This window comes from Schistocerca americana, chromosome X, assembly GCF_021461395.2.
Source record: "Schistocerca americana isolate TAMUIC-IGC-003095 chromosome X, iqSchAmer2.1, whole genome shotgun sequence".
Classification (NCBI taxonomy): domain Eukaryota; kingdom Metazoa; phylum Arthropoda; class Insecta; order Orthoptera; family Acrididae; genus Schistocerca; species Schistocerca americana.
Window position 1 is genome coordinate 575,033,857 of NC_060130.1, and position 19,354 is coordinate 575,053,210.

General features: G+C 40.4%; 1 protein-coding gene across 2 annotated transcripts in view; it reads right to left on the reverse strand.

Moving 5' to 3' along the window:
* LOC124555244 (tolloid-like protein 1) overlaps window positions 1–19,354 on the reverse strand; it is a 584,842-nt gene that overhangs the window by 350,484 nt on the left and 215,004 nt on the right. For both annotated transcript variants that reach the window (XM_047129105.1, XM_047129104.1), the window contains exon 2: window positions 9,049–9,160. In XM_047129105.1, coding sequence (XP_046985061.1) covers window positions 9,049–9,160 — 112 coding nt within the window. The remainder of the gene's footprint in view (window positions 1–9,048; window positions 9,161–19,354) is intronic.

Consider the following 19,354-nt stretch of genomic DNA (forward strand, 5'->3'; position numbering starts at 1 on the left):
AATGAGACGAAAAGAAATGACACATTTATTCAAAGACAATGATAACACTGACTTCAGTGATTTTTGATGGTTCACTAAACATTACAAAAGTCAGGACATGGTTCTTATTAGAACGTGTGATCACAGCGGACAGCAGTGCATGCAATGCAACGTGCTCTCATGCTGGCCACAAGGTTGGTTAAGTTCCCGTGGTAGAACATTTCATCTCTCCACCAGCGGGGTTGACAAGTGCTGGATAGTCGTCGGCGCACGTGGACGTGCTGTAAAACGGGTCTCCAGCGCATTCCACACGTTTTCAGTGGGATTGTGTTGGGAGAACGGGCAGCGCACACCATTAGCCGAATATATCCTCGTTCCAAGAGCTTTTCCAACAGCGCTGTTCGAAGCGGTCGCTCATTTTCGTCCATAAAAATGATGTCGGGGCCGACTGCATCCCTGTGAAGTGGGTCAGTTGGTACGCCCACGCAACATTACGCCTCCCCACGCAGTAACACATGGACCACCAAAGCCACAATGTTCGACGCGGGACACACCGTCATGTGGCGAGTCGTGGGAACACGTAATGCACTCAGGAACATTGTCGAACAACATCGTTTTGATGGTCTAGGTGTTACGGTAAGGAGAACCATATTGTTGCATGGGAGTACTGACCTCCAAGTCTTCGAACACACTACACTCACCACTCCATGTTATTCTGACACTGTACTCATTTCCCACGTGCGTCTTTCCAAGGCTGGATTGGTCCCAGCCTTCTTCTAGGAACGGAGTGGGATACAGCACGTCAGCGTGCACCAACGACCATCCAATAGCTGTCAACCGCGCAGGTTGAGGAATGGAACGCCCTACCAGTAGAACTTTTTGCCCATCTTGTGGCCAGCATACAAGCATGTTGCATTCCCGTTCGTGGTGATCTCACATCCATTAAGGACCAAGTCCTGCCTTTTGAACTGTCCAGGGACATATCATATGTCACGGTGACGCCAGTGTAATTATTGTCTCTGAATAAAAGTGCCATTTCTGTTCGTCTCATGGCGTTATTCTTTCTGTTATTTTCTGTACTATACTCTAGCAGTTCTTTCTATGCATACTCAAAATTTCGTCGAGGCACGTGACCTGGCAGTGACACATCAAGCGCAAGTTATTTTCACCCTTAAAATTTGCTCACCAGTTTATTTCATAGAATATTTTAACACAAACCTAATAAATGGTTATATAGGGTTATGATCAATATTCGGCCTATTGTACCACAAAAATACACGTCACTTTGGAAATCGATTAGCATCCGCAAGATACGTCTATCATCAGTGTTCTCTGACAAACATAGAAGCACAAGGTTCTGTAAAAGTTATGTGCAGTTGCAGGCAATCTCAAGGTTTCAAAATGATTCAAATGGCTCTAAGCACTATGGGACTTAACATCTGAGGTCATCAGTCCCCTGGACTTAGAACTGCTTAAACCTAACTAACCTAGGGACATCACACACATCCATGCCCGAGGCAGGATTCGAACCTGCGACCGTAGCAGCAGCGCGGTTCCGGACTGAAGCACCTAAAACCGCTCGACCACAGCGGCCGGCTCTCGAGGTTTGTAAGATAGCACGCAAGTAATGGAGAAGGGCTCATCTAATAGAAATTCCCTTAAGAATGACTTTAAAATTTAGTCCATACAGAGAGACTATTTTATACCGCAGTGTAGTATAATCTTTACGTAAACTTTATTACATTAAAACTACTTACTGTACCGGGAATCGGTTTTAGATTCTACCTTTCTCTGGAAACATGATTCATTCTGAGGCATCTACAGCCCCTCAGCGTCTAACTATTAAACCATGGACTAGAAATGCAGATTCCGCGACACAATCCTAGTCTGTCAAACAGCTTTAACCTCACAAGGTGATTGATAGCACATGGTGTGTGTTACGATTGTTGTGAATGTTAGAAGTAAGATAGAACAAAGGGGTATTCATCTTCATCTATACGTCGCAGGCCACGTTATGTGATGTGGCAGAGCCTACTTTGTGTACTACTGTCACATGCCCCCATCCCTACCCTTTCCTGCTCAAGATGCGAACGACACCCGGGAGGTAAGATTGTTGGCAGACTGCCCTGCGAGCTCCGATTATCTATTAGACGGACCGGAAAGCAATGTCATTTCTGGGCACGTTGATACCCGTTTGCATTTATCAGTTCATTGCGTAGTTTGACAGTCGTGCTGAAGACATTTCAAGGCTAAAGTAACTTGTTTACTCGTAAATTATTACATATTAAATAGTTGTTTTGCAGTTTGCGGTTAAATGGCGAGGCAAGTATCAGAAGATGTACATATCCGGCTTCGTACACTGGGGTGACAAAAGTCATTAGATAACTCCTAATATTGTGGCGGACCTCCTTTTGCCCGGCTTAGTGCAGCAGCTCGACGTGGTATGAATTCAACAAGTTGTTGGAAGTCCTCTGCAGAAACATTGAGCCATGCTGCCTCTATAGCCGTCTGTAATTTCGAAAGTGTTGATGGTGCAGGATTCTGTGTACGAACTGTCCTCACGTTCCCATATTGTCCAACATCGGGCCACCTTCTCATCCGAAAGGCCCACTACATTGGTTGTTGCACGATTCGACCAGCCGGTCAAATGACGGCCGAAAATGAGGCTCCATTCAAAGTCCGTCAGGTGCTGATAACGATATCTCACACAAGTATATGACATCTCCGTGTCCTTTACAGTGATTACTCAACATCTGTCAATGTCCACACCCCTTAGATAATGTATGACGTCAGGTAACAACACTAAACAACACTAATGCACTTTGGTGGTAGTTCTACCCGTCGCAGACAATTGCAACTCTGTAACAATTTACATTGATGGTGTGTACATCTGCAAAGTTATATTGACATCCGATCATGTCTTGTGGGTGCTTCAATTATTTGTGAGACAAAAAGAGAGAGAGAAATAATTGAAATTAATATTTCACGCACTGCATAGTAGTGAAAGCTGTTGTGTGCTAGTGATTGGGTGAACCTCTTTGTAAAACCGGGATAAAATTCGATCCCTAAATATTGCGGGCAAAGCTTCTACCCACTACGCTATCAAGGCACGTGGGATCTGAGTTCCAATGTTCCAGTGTCCTGTTTTACAGATTTTACGTACGATCTTACCTTCTATAGGCATATGTCCGTATTCATCGACTTGCCCGGCACACTATTTCAGTCTACCAGGAATGTTCCAGTAACAGAAGATGTAAAATAAGATGTAGACACTTCTAGGACAAGAAAGTGTTCTCGATTAATTCAGCAAAAACCAGTTTTTATAAACTTCGCCAGACGCGGGCAGACAGTTCATAAACTAAGAGTACAGCCTGAGATCAGGAATACTGTAAAAATATTTATAATGCGTATTTATTTGTTCAAAAGGTTTATAAAACGTTTACTGAAATGACGCTATTAATAAATTGATTGGACGTCCTACTCTTTTTTGCAGTTCGCAGCAGAATAAATGCTATTTTAGTTTGCCGAATGCGTTTCGCCTCAATTCATTCTGAAGCATATTCAGTAACCTGAAACATTTACCTACTGACATGAAAAACATTTCATTTACCAGTTTCTGCATTCAAATTTTATTCCGATTTTACGCATACATGTACAGTTTAAACCACTGACCTAAGCTGCCGAACAAATGATTTCAACTATTGGCAACACTACAAAAACAAAACATTGTAACATGATTAAATAGCTAAAACAATTATAGTCAATTAGTTGCACACAGATAAACTCAAAATCGAAAACTGGCGTGGTTTGGTGTCTCACTGTTGGTACTCAACGATAAAAAAAGTACAGTATTCACAATGTAACAGAAGTACGCTAAATTACGTAATATTATAAAATTCTTTTCTCCAAGGAAGTGTCATGGCAGCTCCCCAACGAAGAATAGAGATTGAACGACACTTCTTTCATCTTGGGAGTATAGGCATATGTATCTTTGTGAGAAATGAATTTATTTTGCTTAGAACATTTAGGCACCGTTGAACACTGACCAGACAAGCTTCAGGTTGCAACTCACAATATCTTGTAAATTAGCAGTCACGCAGAGTCGTTTTAAACTTGAGGAAATATTCATACTATTGTAATATAAAAAGGAAAATGGAGGTTATCGCTTTAACGTTACCAATCCAAAGATCAACGACAAAGACGTAGCTAGACATCAAATCAAATGGTTCAGATGGCTCCGAGCACTATGGGACTTAACTACTGAGGTCATCAGTCCTCTAGAACTTAGAACTACTTAAACCTAACTAACCTAAGGACATCACACACATCCATGCCCGAGGCAGGATTCGAACCTGCGACCGTAGCGGTCACGCGGTTCCAAACTGACGCGCTTAGAATCGCACGGCCACACCGGCCTGCTAGCTAGACATCACTTGCATATCATATCCACAGGGCAGAATTCATATTTAAAACAATGGAAGAATCACCTTTCCGTATAATATACCAAGGAATACTGACACAGTCGCTAAAAATGAAAGTAGTGGTGTTGGTTTAGTTACAGAGGAGAATATAGAATGCATCAGTCGCTCAGCAACAGTAGAGCATATACGATTACTTACGCAGTTACGTTCCAGACGCCATATGGTCGTGAGACACGTGCGTAGCGTGTCAGGTCACGTCAACTTTTACTTTCAGTTTCATGGTCGGAAAAGCGATCAAAGTCCTTACATATTTTAGTCCAGATGAGAAAATAAATGGACTGCAGGATTCAGTGACGCAGCCAAGTTCTTTGTCAGTGAGGCATCAGTTAAGTCTGTTGCTCGATTACGACTGTTTTCGCGTCATGTAGCCAAATAATATCTTAATAATACGCCTCACCAATAATATCAATTTTTATTTCCCTACAATTACGTATCAAGCTTATCTTCAGTTAGTATACGAGCTCTTTCTACACATTAATTTGTGAGTACAAAACTAACATTCATTTGATAAAGAAATCAGTAAATTTGTCAAACTGGTGGGACTCAGCTTTCGTTAGTAAGACTGCAAGGGTAATTTTAATACATATTTTCGTGGAGATACTTGTACCCAGTGACTTCTGAATGGTACAGGTACCAACATTTATTTATGCGAAAATTAAGGTAAATGGGGAACTTTTATTGTTAATGAGCCTAGTTGTGAATTAACAACAATATAATTAAATGATAGAAGCGCTCACACAGCGTGACGTCCTGTAATGCAAGTGAAATTCACAGTTATCCGTTATAAAAAAAAGAATAGTTCATTACATCTGTCCCTTTTCCTAAATGTTTATAAAGTGAAATATTTTTACACGGTGAAGTCCTGTTTATAATAATACAGATAGTTGCAAGTATCTGCCAAATAACTTGATCGTAACCGAGCGTGGTTTCCAATTTTCGTGGAGTTCATAGACCAGATGGAATTGCTTGGGTGTGACCCTCTTCCCTATTACCGTGTAATATATCAAGGGTATATCTATACCGTGTTGATGAGTAACGAATGTTTCTGCTGTGCAGTGTTGTGTTAGTATTAGTATGGATGATAACAGATGTAAAAGTACCAGCTTCCGTAGCCGAGGTCGCTAACGTACACTCTGGTAAGAGTGTTCGACGTTAATTTAGACGACTGAAACACGTTGCGGTAGCAGACATTTTCATCACCAGTATTTGACCGAAGATTGAAGTACATTTGCGTTAGTAAGGTTACCAGGTGCCACACTGTACTGGGTTGCATTTAAAATATCTTCGCTGCGTCTCATCATCAACAAGACAAACACGACGGTACACTATACAACAAACTTCTTAAATATCGTCCTATAGAGGAGTTAGAACCATCAAATGTGCTACACGGAAGGTACGGATGCACGTACAGGGGTTGAAAAAAAATATGGAAACACTGCAAGAAATGCGTGCTCGAACGCAAATGCAGATGCTAGCCAAGCGTGCAGGTTGCACTGTTGTATTTGACCACGCACGACACTTGTGCATTGTCCTCAATACGTTGCAAGTGGCAGTCGCGGTCGGAACAGTATTCTGCGCAGTTGTGGGTGCTTAATGTCGGAGCTAAGTGAATTCGAACGTGAGAAAATTTTGATGTTCGCATGTTGGATGCTTCCGTAACCAAGGTAGCAGAAGTGTTCGGGGTTTCAGGAGGCATCGTTTCGAAGATTTATACTGCATAAGGGGAAAGCACAAAACGTGACCCGCAAATTCACAACGCGGACAAAAGTGTGTGCTGAGTGATCGTGACAGACTGCCATGGAATAGAATTGTGACAAAAAACAAGCGGACGATAGCTGCAAAATTAATTGCAGAACTAAATGTTGCACTCGAGAGCCCTGTCAGCACCAAAAGAACACGAAGGTAGTTCCAGGAGCAGGGAATTGCAGGGCGATCTGGAATTCCAAAACCACTCATCAACGACGCAAATGTCCTTAACATGAAAACGTGGTGCAGAAACCAGGAAACTGTACTATGGAGCAATGGAAGAATGTCACTTGATTGGATGAGTCTTGATTCACATTGTTTCCAACTTCTGGGCGAGCTTACGTCGCAAGAGTGAAATGTGGCTGGGATCCAGTGACGATTTGAGCCACCACATCGTGTTATTCCACGGATACCACGGTTACTTTGCAAGGTCGCGGTACTCTCAAGGATTCTGTGACCTTTGTAGCAGACCATGTTCCTCTCATGATACTTTTTTTCCATTGCTGATGCTGTACTCTAATACGACAGGGACTTTGTTCAGACAGCTCGCATCATCCAGGACTGGTTATGTGAGCATAAGGATGAATTGTTTCATCTCTCCTGCCCGCCACAGTAACCTGACCTCAATACCATTGAATCTTTGTTGACTACTTTGGAGAGAAGTTTGCGTGATCACTCTCCACCCATCATTACCTACACTTGCCACTATTTTACAGAAAGAATGGTACAGGATGCCCTTGAAAACCATACATAACCTGTGCTTATCTATTCCGAGATAACTGCAAACTGTTTTCAATGCCAACCGATTCCCTACACCGTATTAGACATGGTAATACGTTTTATTCGTGGTGTTTCCATACTTTTGACCAACCCCGGTATATCAGATGAAGAAAGGAAACCAGCTATCCCATACATTAACCTATTTCTCTTGACAGAATTATAATTTTTGAACAGCTGATTCATACTTATATGCTCATAAACTTTCAGCTCATTATCCTACAAAATTCGTTATGATGAAGGCACATACCAAGCAGCCTCGCAGCTATATGAGAAGGCCGTCCCAAAGATGTCATCTCTGAGCTATTGCACGTTTTCTGTGACTGAGAACTTGTATTGGGAGTACCTTATGACGTACTGGGCTACAGAGAAATGGTTCTAAGCTCACCAGTTTTACGGGCTACTGATATATTGTAACTCCTACCATATGAGGAACACCTCAACCGGAGGTTTTTTTGGCAACAGTGCGGAAATTTTGCATTTTTGTTCAAGGGGAGGTTCTAATGGACATGGACTGGTATTAACCTCCACCAAAATGATGAGTGTATATGGATATAGTGTTGGAGAATGTGAAAAGTGCTTGTGCATTATAAAATTTGATGTACTGATCATCACAGAACGAACGTTGTGTATATGTTTCAAATAAAATCAAAGGGGACCAATTTAATGTTCCCGTCAAACAGGTAAATCGTATTTGGCAATGACTTTCATCCTAGTTTTAGGAAGTTCTGCAAAGATACTGGAAAATTAAACCAGCCTCTGGACAAATCGCACAATCTTACATAAAGTCATAGATGTTTCTGAAGCTGACGAGCAATATAGGGGAATTGGAACTAGTGGAAGACCATTTAAACGCAAAAATGTGTGTAAAAGGTGTTTTAAAATATATGCGGACCGGAGACTGACATTTCAGTGCAAGTCATTGTTCCTTTCTTAGCAACGTACACATAATTCTAAAAATACAGTCTGCTGGAACAGATAGTGATTGTTTCTAATAAAACTTTATATGAAAACAGTGCAAATCGCAGTTATTTAGTTACACTTTACCAGTTTCGTCGTTTAACATTTTTAAAAGTATTATACTGTCGTGGAATCAACACCTGCGTCAAGTAGCTACAAACTTACAATATTTGCCTTGAGCGTAAACGTTTCAGGAACATTTCTCATGGCAAGTACTGCTCGTATGAGACTACCTGACGCAAGTGCTGCATCGACAATAGCGAAATACGTCTGAAAATAGATTAATTAAGCCAAAAATGGAAATATGTAATAAAGAGCTGCGGCTAGAACTGGATTATAAAATTTAAGAAATTTAAATCAAATCAACATAAATTAGAGTGAACCATATCCAACTGAGCTTCTTTAACAAGGTTATATACCAGTACTTCTTTCGTCTTTAAAATGACTATCATAACCACCTAAATATTATCTGTATGTAACTGAAATGAGAACTATAAAATACATTTTCCTTTCTTGTTAGGACTGAAAAACTCTTGATAGCGGAGTCATTGAAGAGAGAACACTAATCCAGTACTTACGTAGACAGGAGTTCGTACTGGTCGTGGTTTTACTGGAGAAATAATTTCTTATAAACTCAAAATGAGTAAATAAGGGCATAGAACACCCACATTTCTATGAACAGAACGAAATTGAAAAACAGCTACTCTCTATTAGGATTACTGTGCCATTTCGTTTAGTAAACAGCAGAACTGACACGTGGAAGCTGCATATAGAGGGAAATGTGACTTAAGTATCATTTGCATAATCAGAAAATTATGTTAAAGAAACTGCTTTAGAGGTTTATTGGCGAAATAGAAAAATTTGAGCGTCGATAAACTGACGAACCCGTGATTTAGAAACATCGGACGTCACCTTTACCGACCGGATGCTGAACTCTAGGTCATCATAGCTTATGGCGGAATACAAAATCATAAAATTAGTAAGACACAGACACGTTACACCCTTAAATTACAATTCATGGCGCTATAACCAAACTAGAACATATTATCATCCATTGTGGAGGGATATAAATTAAATATTATGACAGGGAACAATCTCTTTTCACCTTTTGTGTGATTTGCCTCCTGGTTCTGCGGGCGTCTCCGTAATATTATTTTGCTGTTTCCACTCCATCTCATACTGCGTGAGCGGCACAGCGATGTCCCCATAGAACCCATCTGAAAAAAAATTGAAAAAAGTAATAACACCAAAAAGACAAGTCGCATTTATGACAGTACATATTTTTAATTTATGGTCAAAAATATAATTTTCTGGAATGATTACGAACTTTTTTCAAGGGAATGGCAATCAGAATTTCGTCTTTCGGAGACGGGCGGGTTTACTTTGGTCGACGGGAAAATGGATTCTGTATGTCTTACTGTTCACCGATTATCAAAGATACTTCAGCAATCCATATTTCCTAAGCTGACGTCCACGCTAATCAGCGGTTCTGGGTGCTACAGCCGGCCGGGGTGGCCGAGCGGTTCTAGGCGCTACAGTCTGGAACTGCACGACCGCTACGGTCGCAGGTTCGAATCCTGCCTCGGGCATGGATGTGTGAGATGTCCTTAGGTTAGTTAGGTTTAAGTCGTTCTAAGTTCTAGGGGACTGATGATCTCAGAAGTTAAGTCCCATAGTGCTCAGAGCCATTTGAACAATTTTTTTTTTTTTTTTTTTTTTTTTGGGCACTTCAGCCAGGAACCACGCGAACGCTACGGTCGCAGGTTCGAATCCTGCCTCGGGCATGGATGTATGTGATGTTCTTAGGTTAGTTAGGTTTAAGTAGTTCTAAGTTCTAGCGGACTGATGACCACAGATGTTATGTCCCATAGTGCTCAGAGCCATTTGAACCATTTTTGTCCCAAGAGAAATGGTCAATATTCAGGCAGATGACAGGAAACCTCACTTGGAGCAAAAAACGTCATATAGACATATGCCCTACATCGAATGGTTTCCAAGATTTACATAAGTGTTTGGGCTAGTGGCGCACATACATACGTGTTACGCATCCTGTCTCTTTGTTGTTTTATTCTAGACCAACTTACTTTGATGCTTGGCTCGGGATGACTTTCTGCCATTAAACTACCCCGTTGAACTCGCAAAGTTGTCCGTGGTGTGTTGTGGGTGAAATAGTGTGAAGGATTGAGTTTGTATCAGAGAGAAGCTTCGGTTACACGTGTTTGTGCATGAGCTGGCTAAAATGCCACACATATACACCAATGAAGAATACGCAGATATGGAGTATGTTTACGGCTATGACGTATCCGGCATGTTTGTATATTATGCGAGGGCGTGCTGAAAAGTAATGCCTCCGAATTTTTTATGTGAACTGGCTTAAAGCTTTTAAAATAAAAGAGTCGCTTGTGAGCTCTGCAACATCCATGTACTAATTTATATTTACATGACAAACCCTATTTTTAGGGCTATATTTTAACTTTGACAAATGGATCTATGCAGTCATTTGTAAAACGGCGATGATACATCAGTCCATACTAACGTAAAATTGCCACCTTCTGAAGAAGACAAATTTAAATTTGTTGAAACCTAGGTAAAGATTTCTTTATCCATTGCAACTGGTCGGCTGTTTATGATTTTATTACGTGGAACCGTTGCTGTTATGCAGCTATGTTTAAAATACTGAAATAATAAAAGAAACGTTATTAACAGTTTACATATTATTTGTTACGTGCGGTTAGCAACTGACACATTTCGCAAAACATATCCAAATTAGAGATAATTTAATAGAGGCGTTGCACATATTTTCTAACACTCTTTCAAGCAACGTTACTCCACCATCAAATATTATTGATGTAGTCCTGTATCAAACATTACAGTAATTTGTTTTGAAAGTAATAAAATCTATAAGGCATTATTTGGCAGAGGCTTCTGCAACCATTGAAGATGACGTTAGCAGTATACCTCGATTTTCTCGTGCTTTTGCAGCGAAGAAGGTACCACAAAACACGCGACAAGAGGCGGCCAGCGGTCACGTGAGTGCAGCCGCAGCGTTCCTCTCGGCGCCGGCGGGGGTCAGCGAAGCCCTACCAACGCCCGCCACCAGACGGACTAATTTTTGATTTGTCGATCTGGTTATCCAGCTGCGTGTCTTGCTAAAAGCCTCTCGCGGTAAACAAAACGACACAGCAAAAACAGGTAGCACAGGATGATAGGTCCAATAATCAGTTCTGCTTCGTGATTTCTTGGAAATAATTTTACTCTTGATAGGCCAATTTGTTTGAAACTTCTTTTCAGTCATACAGCATTAAAATCTGATCGATATTATCTATTAAAAGCGACAGGAAAAGGTGCAAAATTTGTGGTTGAGTCAACGTATGTCAGTTTGTCTCCAGATTGTTTCAGAATCGAGTATCAGAAGAGCTGCCAGCTGAGGCGACATATCTCTGTTCCAATTACTTACCCTTTAGTCCGAGAGCCTGGTGTAAAACTACATGAAACAAAACGTGGAAACGTGATATGGTGTAGTCGGTGTGAAAGTGACACAATTCCTGAAAAAATATTATTATTCGAACTGCAGTTCAGGAATGCAAATTTTACAAATGGGAATCCTCTTTTATGATCTCAGTTTGATTCTCAACCTCAAGTAGAGATTAGCCAAGCATGGAGTATGGCTAATACTATTGTAGGGATCAAATACGCTTGCACCTAAATTTTTATCTTAATGAAGCTATGAATCTTCTGGTCATTATTTCAGGGTATAAAACTGTAAGTGTTTTGAACAGAGCTAACAACAATACAGGGTGTCCCAAGAGAAATGGTCAATATTCAGGCAGATGACAGAAAACCTCACTTGGAGCAAAAAACATTATAGGCATATGCTCTATTTCGAATGGTTTCTAAGATTTACATTAGTGTTTGGGCTAGTGGCGCACATACATACGTGTTACGCATCCTGTCTCTTTGAGGTTTTATTGTAGACCAACTTACCTTGTTGCTTTGCTCGGGATGACTTTCTGCCAGTAACTACCCCGCTGAACTCGCAAAGTTGTCCGTGGTGTGTTGTAGGTGAAATAGTGCGAGGGATTGAGTTTGTATCAGAGAGAAGCTTCGGTTACACGTGTTTGCACATGAGCTGGCTAAAATGCCACACATATACTCCAATGAAGAATACACAGATATGGAGTATGTTTACGGCTTCTGCGATGGTAGAGCTCCTGCTGCTGTCGAGGAATACCGTCAGCGCTTCCGACACGTCGAGTTCCGATCGTGGATTCGTTACCATAGTTTTCAGCAAATTGCGTGAAATAGGTATTCTTCCACGTTCTTGTTTATCTTCTGAACTTGCCCTTCAAATGGTTCAAATGGCTCTGAGCACTATGGGACTCAACTGCTGAGGTCATCAGTCCCCTAGAACTTAGAACTAGTTAAACCTAACTAACCTAAGGACATCACAAACATCCATGCCCGAGGCAGGATTCGAACTTGCGACCGTGGCGGTCTTGCGGTTCCAGACTGCAGCGCCTTTAACCGCACGGCCACTTCGGCCGGCAACTTGCCCTTCAACAAGCTCTGCAGGAACAGCAACGTGCTGTTGAAATGGTGCACCAGCACATGACAACTTTCTGCACTTATCAATGTCCCACGAACACATGTATGGCGAACATTACATGCGGAAAACTTGTATCAATTCAATTGGCTTTGAGCACTATGGGACTTAACTTCTAAGGTCATCAGTCCCCTAGAACTTAGAACTGCTTAAACCTGACTAACGTAAGGACATCACACACATACATGCCCGAGGCAGGATTCGAGCCTGCGACCGTAGAAGCAGCGCAGTTCCGGAATGAAGCGCCTACAATCGCTCAGTCACAGCGGCCGGCCACAATGTTCACATTGGCAACAATGCGACGGGACTGGAATTTTATCGTCACTTGCTTCCATTAATACCATTCACTGATGAAGCCATGTATACGCAGAATGAAATCAAAAACACACGTAACAATCATCGAAAGTAGCAGGAAAATCCACACGCTGCAGAGGAAACTAATTTCCAAGTTTGGAATTTCAGTAAATGTATGGTTTAGCATGATCGGTAACATGTTTGATACGTCAGTGATTTTACAGGAGCAAATGACGAGACAGCCATAATATTTGGAAAATTCGTTTGTCAAACACCTTGAGGTCATTCTTTGGCCACGTGCACTGCAATAACCTTCCAGCATTACGGAGCTCCTCCACATTTTGCCAGACGTGTGAGAAAACATCTAAGCTGCATTTACTCGAATCGCTGGATTGGTTGTGGTAGTACAATTAGCTGACCAACAAGATCGCCGGATCTTATGCCAGTAGATTCTGTTTTAGGAGGTTTGATGAAGTCTGAGGTGCGCAAACTAAAGGTGAATACCTTAAATGAACTGCTTGGTAACATCAACGACGCTGCTGCACTAATTAGGGAACGTGCAGAAGCACTCGGACACGCAACACAACTTGTTCTCCCTCGAGTGCACAAATGCATTGAAATTGACGGTGGTGTATGTGAACAGTTGTTGTGTACTGTACAACAGCTTAAATTTGACGTGTAAGCGTACTATATTGCTTAGAGGTGAATGTGTTAAAAATACTTATTCTTCAATTGATACTTTGTCAAAGGCATGTTTAATGTTTGGTTGATTGGTTGGTTGATTTGGGGGAGGGACCAAACAGTGAGGTCATCGGTCTCATCGGATTAGGGAAGAAAGTCGGCCGTGCACTTTCAAAGGAACCATCCCGGCATTTACCTGAAGCGATTTAGGGAAATCATGGTAAACCTAAATAAGGATGGCCGGACGCGGGTAGTCCTCCCGAATGCGAGCCCACTGTGCTACGTGTTTAATGTTTACTAATTGTTGTACATATGTACTTGTGTAAACTTTATAATGTATTGAATAATACAGAAAATAAATAATCGTAGACGTTAAATAAGTTCTAGCTCGGAAACCATACGGAATAAAACATATGTCCATATGAAGTTTCTTCCTTCAAATGATCGTTCCTGTCATATGCTTGGATATTGACTATTCCTCATGGGACACCTTGTATACCCCACTTCGATGATTAGCGAAAGAAAACAGCGGCCACAGATGGACAATAAGCGAAGTTGCGATGGAAGAAACGTATCATGGCTCCAGCACACTAAAATATCGGAAAGCTCTCATAATATATAACTGGAGGTAAAGGTACACTTTTCACCGTAACGGAATACTCCTGTGGGTCAGGTACTACAAGTGAAAGAAAAAAGGTCTTTTATTTCTTTCAATAAATAATGAGAGCATTAATTTACTCCTAAAAAGGGAGCTTACTCTCGATTTTTTATGGGTTTAATGATGCAAATGATTTAATGATGCCATTATTATGAATTACAATTTTCACATTGACCCGGAGTGAGCGCTAATCTTAAGGTACAGAATTTTTCGAGTGCGCTGAACTATTTCATACTGATTACACTGTCAAGTCTCATCATTACGATCACCTCATGCATGTGACGTCTAAAGCGTATCTCTCATGACAAATATCAAAACATTTACATTAAGGATGTAGGTGTATCAGGGGATCTGCGTACATATTCCTGTACTTATTATCGTGAGCAAAGAAAGAGCTTTTTTGGAGTTGGAATGAGAGATTATCATGGGGTTCTGGGTTAAAAATGGATACTATTTGGGAAACAGTAAAAATTATCATTTGTTTATGTGCTTTTGTGGTGAACGATATCGGAATGGAGAATCTAAGAGTTTGAGAAGTCGTGCTACGGAAGAATGTTGAAAATTAGGTGGACTGATTGGGTAAGAACTGAGGTTTTCCTCCGAATCGCTGAAGAAAGGAACATATGGAAAACACTGGCAAGCACAAGGTACAGAATGACAGAATGTGCGTTAAGACACCACAGAATAACTTCCATCGTAATACAGGGAGCTGTAGAGGTAAAAAAGACTGTAAAGGAAGAGAAAGATTGGAATATATGCAAGAAACAATTGAGAATGTGGGGTGCAAGTGCTATTCTGAGACGTAGAGGTCGTCGCAGGAAAGGAATTTGTGGCGAGCTGCAATAAACCGGTCAGAAGACTGCTCTTTCTGTTTATTTCATTCAAATGTATTAGGGAATTCGTATGAGCAAAAGTTCAGTATCCAAAGATTCCACGAGCTGCAAACGTAAATAATCGTTACCATAGCACAGATTTTAGTTTAGCACCCTTCATCTAACTTGCTGCAGACTGCTTGAATCAGTGCCCAGATGCTTTTTAAACGACACAAACAACGATTTCACCTTGGAATCATGAAATAGTGTTCCGTTTCTACTTACTATAGCCCGAATTAAGCGTTGAGAAGTATGAAGATGGCCTACAAAGCTCTGTACCAGCTGAAAGAAATATGCAAGAAATACAACTTAAACATTTCTAATAATAAAACGAAAATAATGGCATCCCGAAGAATATATCTAGTCAGGTCAAAAATTATTTCAGATAATTTAGTATATTACCTAGATTATGCCGTAAGTTTCGATTTTGGCTCTGATCATGAAAATAAGATACAGAATTTCCAAGCTATACATGGTAACATTAGCAAAAAGATATAATTATGAAATTCTGTAAAATTATGGCGATTCCTGTGTTATGCTATGGAAGAAAAAGCTGTGTTACCACAAGAAAGCAAGAAAATAAAACGCAAACAGTAGAGGCCGGGTTCCTAAGGATGACGAAGGACTGCACAAGAAGAGACGTGATTACAAAATGGAAATATTAGGACAGAATTAAATTTTTCAACATGAATGAATAAAGTTCAAATGTATCGTGAAAATTGGAAACAGTTCGTCATGAGAATACTATGTTATAGAATTCCGCAGATGATCCTGAACCACAAGCAGAATGGGAAAACAGGTATTGGAGGACCTTTGGTAAAAACGTTGTAATGATTTTGTTTGTGAGGTTGGAACAGGAAATAGCCTAATCCTTGAAAGAACGATGATGATGATGAAGTATTAATTAAAAAGTATTATAAAATACGTGATTTCGAAGTTCACTCTTTGGCTTGCTTTGCAGCTTTCGAACACTATAGTACTGTCTCGTCTTTAGGAAAAGGTAAATAGTTCTGCAGAGTGGGGTTCGTTTAATGTTTGTGACACAGCTACTATGCGTGTCCTGTTTCGTTTGCATTACGTAATACTCTTACTTTGATTAACAGTCTATATACTGAACCTGGCGACAACATTCGCGAAAACTGTGTCACCTGTAGTTCACGTCCTGCCACTGCGGTTAAGTAAAAGTTAGGCAAAATGCCAGTGACAACTGTCAAGTTCTACAGAATACCTGTAGCTGAGACCTGTCTCCCCACGAATATTATAGATCAATAAAAATTTCAGATATTTGTGGACTTTAAGAGTTTCTGTACAAGTGAAGGAAATAACTAAGAAAATCATGAAATGCAGATCATCATAAGCGATCGCAAATATTACCTTCATAATGTTTCTTTATAAATGAAAGTGTTGCTCGTACTGAGGTGCATAGTGCAACATGTATTCGGAATTTCGAATTTTCCAACACTTGTGATTTGATACATCTTTGCACGAGAACGGTAAGTGACGCAAAACAGCTAACGGAGAAAAACAAGTAACTTAGAACAGAACGAAGCATACATATCCGCAGCGTTTGACTTTTGGCACAAGGAGGGCTGGTCTCGCATGCAAACACGCGCGCTAATCACCAGACTTAATGCAGAATATGGCTTCTGATCCTGCGCCAGACTTTCGGACCTCTGCGCCCCACTATAGAATATCAGAAACTTCTGTTTTGTTATATGGATAAAGTCCACATTTTGAGTATTGTGACAGATTATCTCTGTCCTCGTGATGTGCCTATATGTCGTTGTTATGACTAAATGAGAAAGAGGGAACACAGAACTACATTCGAAATAGACTCTGTAGAAATAACTATAACAGTTAATATTGTAAAATATCTTCTGTCGTCTCATACAATTATCCCTGGTGTAAACCTTTAGAAATATGTGAAGTTTCAGTGCGAAAAAAAATCTGTGTCCAGTAAGCTATATCGAGACAGATGTATAAGGTTTTGATGGAAATATTCACTCCCTAAGTTTATCTAATACAGTCACTGTTCTTAATTGAAAGAAATATAGCTTATAAGTCCAAAGATTCTCAGTGATCCTGAACATCGATTCATGGATTGTTAAGTATCGTCTTATTCGCACTATTCCTAGAATTAACTTAGCCTTTTCAGACCCCCACCCAAACTTGAAATGAAAATCTTGTAATAAATGCATTTTTGTAACTAAAAAAGTATAGAATCGTGGACCAATTGCTTAGAAAATTTTATTTTTTAATTTTGATAGAAATTTTGAACCCACACGATTGTGTGGGTCGGCATTATCTTACATGTTTATGTCATTTCTTGCAGTGATATTCACGAAAGCAATTACTGTCTTTTGACAAACACAAATAAATATTACACTTCAGACATCTTGTTCTCGTTCTCTTCTTGCAATTTTTTTGCCTGCAGAAACGTGCTGAAGGCAAATCATCAACAGGTGGCCAGTGATGATATCCGTCTAGCCGCTTCTCATCACATGGTGTGTTTGCTGGTTTGTACATTTTATTTGGTGGCTCTTCATCGGATTCACTTTCATGTTCCTGTCCTGAAGAAGAAGAAATTAGCGCTTCCCCAATCACTTGTCGGAATCCAAGAAGATCGAAAGTGTCTTTCTGTAGTACTGTATTGGCTTCGCATTCAACTTTGTATTGTAACCAAGAATTGACGCAAGCCAAATCAAGTAAATGTATCAAAACTTTTAAAGTCCACTTTTTTGTCTTCAATACAGTCCTGTAGGTCTCCATCATTTGATCGCAGAGGTCCACTCCTCCCATACACAGGTTGTACTTCAATACGACTGCAGGACATGTCACTAAGATGTACTTCTTTTCTGGTTTACTCCATCGCTCAACATTGCTTACAGTTTCACATCCTGTACAAGTAGAGGTAAGGGTAACAGCTTTTGAATCTTTCCATTGGACAATGACAATTTTATCATCGTCCCTGCTGAATTCTTCCATTACTCCTCTCTTCAGTCTTTTTTCTTCTGTCAGGTGAACTGGTTTCACTCTGTTTTTAACTATGGTTCCTGTTCCTTCCAGCCCTAGGTCAAGTAACTGTTGCAATAATGGCAAAGCTGTAAAATATCTGTCAAATTATAGTCTTGCACCTTGAGGTAATGTTTGAGCAAGGCGAAGTATTACAGACGGCCCAAGAGCAAGGCCAACATCTGTCACAGGAGTTGATTTACCTTGATAAAATTCAAAATCAAGTACTAAACCTTTCGTTGTTGCCAAAACAAAGTTTTTAATTCCCAAAGGGCGCGGTTTGTTTGGAACATACTAAGACAATGTGCAGCGTCCAGTAAATGGTACCATTTGCTCATCAATGGAATAATCATTTTCAGAGGGGCGTGGAAGTCTCAAACAAGCACTGCGTACAACATTAATTGCAGGTAGTACTTTCCACAATCTATTAGTCTGATTCACGTGGAATGTTGTTAGTGTCCACAACATGCAGTGCTGTTCTGAGAGTGAAGAACCTGTCTCTAGTAGTAACTGTTAGTGCAGTCAGATATTAACTGAAAAAAATCTTCTGGATAGTACTGGAGTTTTAATTTCCTGTCCTACCTCACTCTCTGAGTGCGCAAAAATTTTGGAGGTGAATGGTCTTTTTCTCCAAGTGGACAAACGAAGATGTGTTTCCACTGTTTTTTTTAGAATTCTTTCTACTGTGTTGACTGGGAAAATTGTCCTGAACTTCTGAAGCAACTGGTAGTATTGTTGTAGAAGCATTGTTACAATTTTCCTCCTCGTCAGAAGATTCAGAGCTTTCTCCAAGTCTAGGTTTGGTTGTTGGAAGAGTCCAAGTTGTATCTAACAATTCGTCATCACTACTGAAGACTTCCACTTCAGAGTCATCTAATATGGCGAGAATTTCCTCGTCAGTAAGCCCTAAGACGAAACAAACAAACGAACTGCGAAAATAATGCGTAAATACAATAGTAAAATAACTTATCTATTCCGTAATCTGTTCCGAATCGTAACCACAAACATCGAACGAAAACGACCATATGCCGGTAAAATAGTCCCAACACGCATAATTGTGCGTGTGGATGTTACAGTGATTGTAGCTATGAAAGTATTCAAATAATTGTGGCGGACATATTTTTATTTACTTCTCTACACCTTTAGGAATCTCAAACATATTTTTCCAAATGTCAAAACGCAACAAATAAAGCACAATAAACATTTACCTCGACAGACATGCCTGCGACCCGCCATCTTGAAAATCAACAAAGATTAAGACACAATTTCTCGCGTCTGTAACGAGATATCG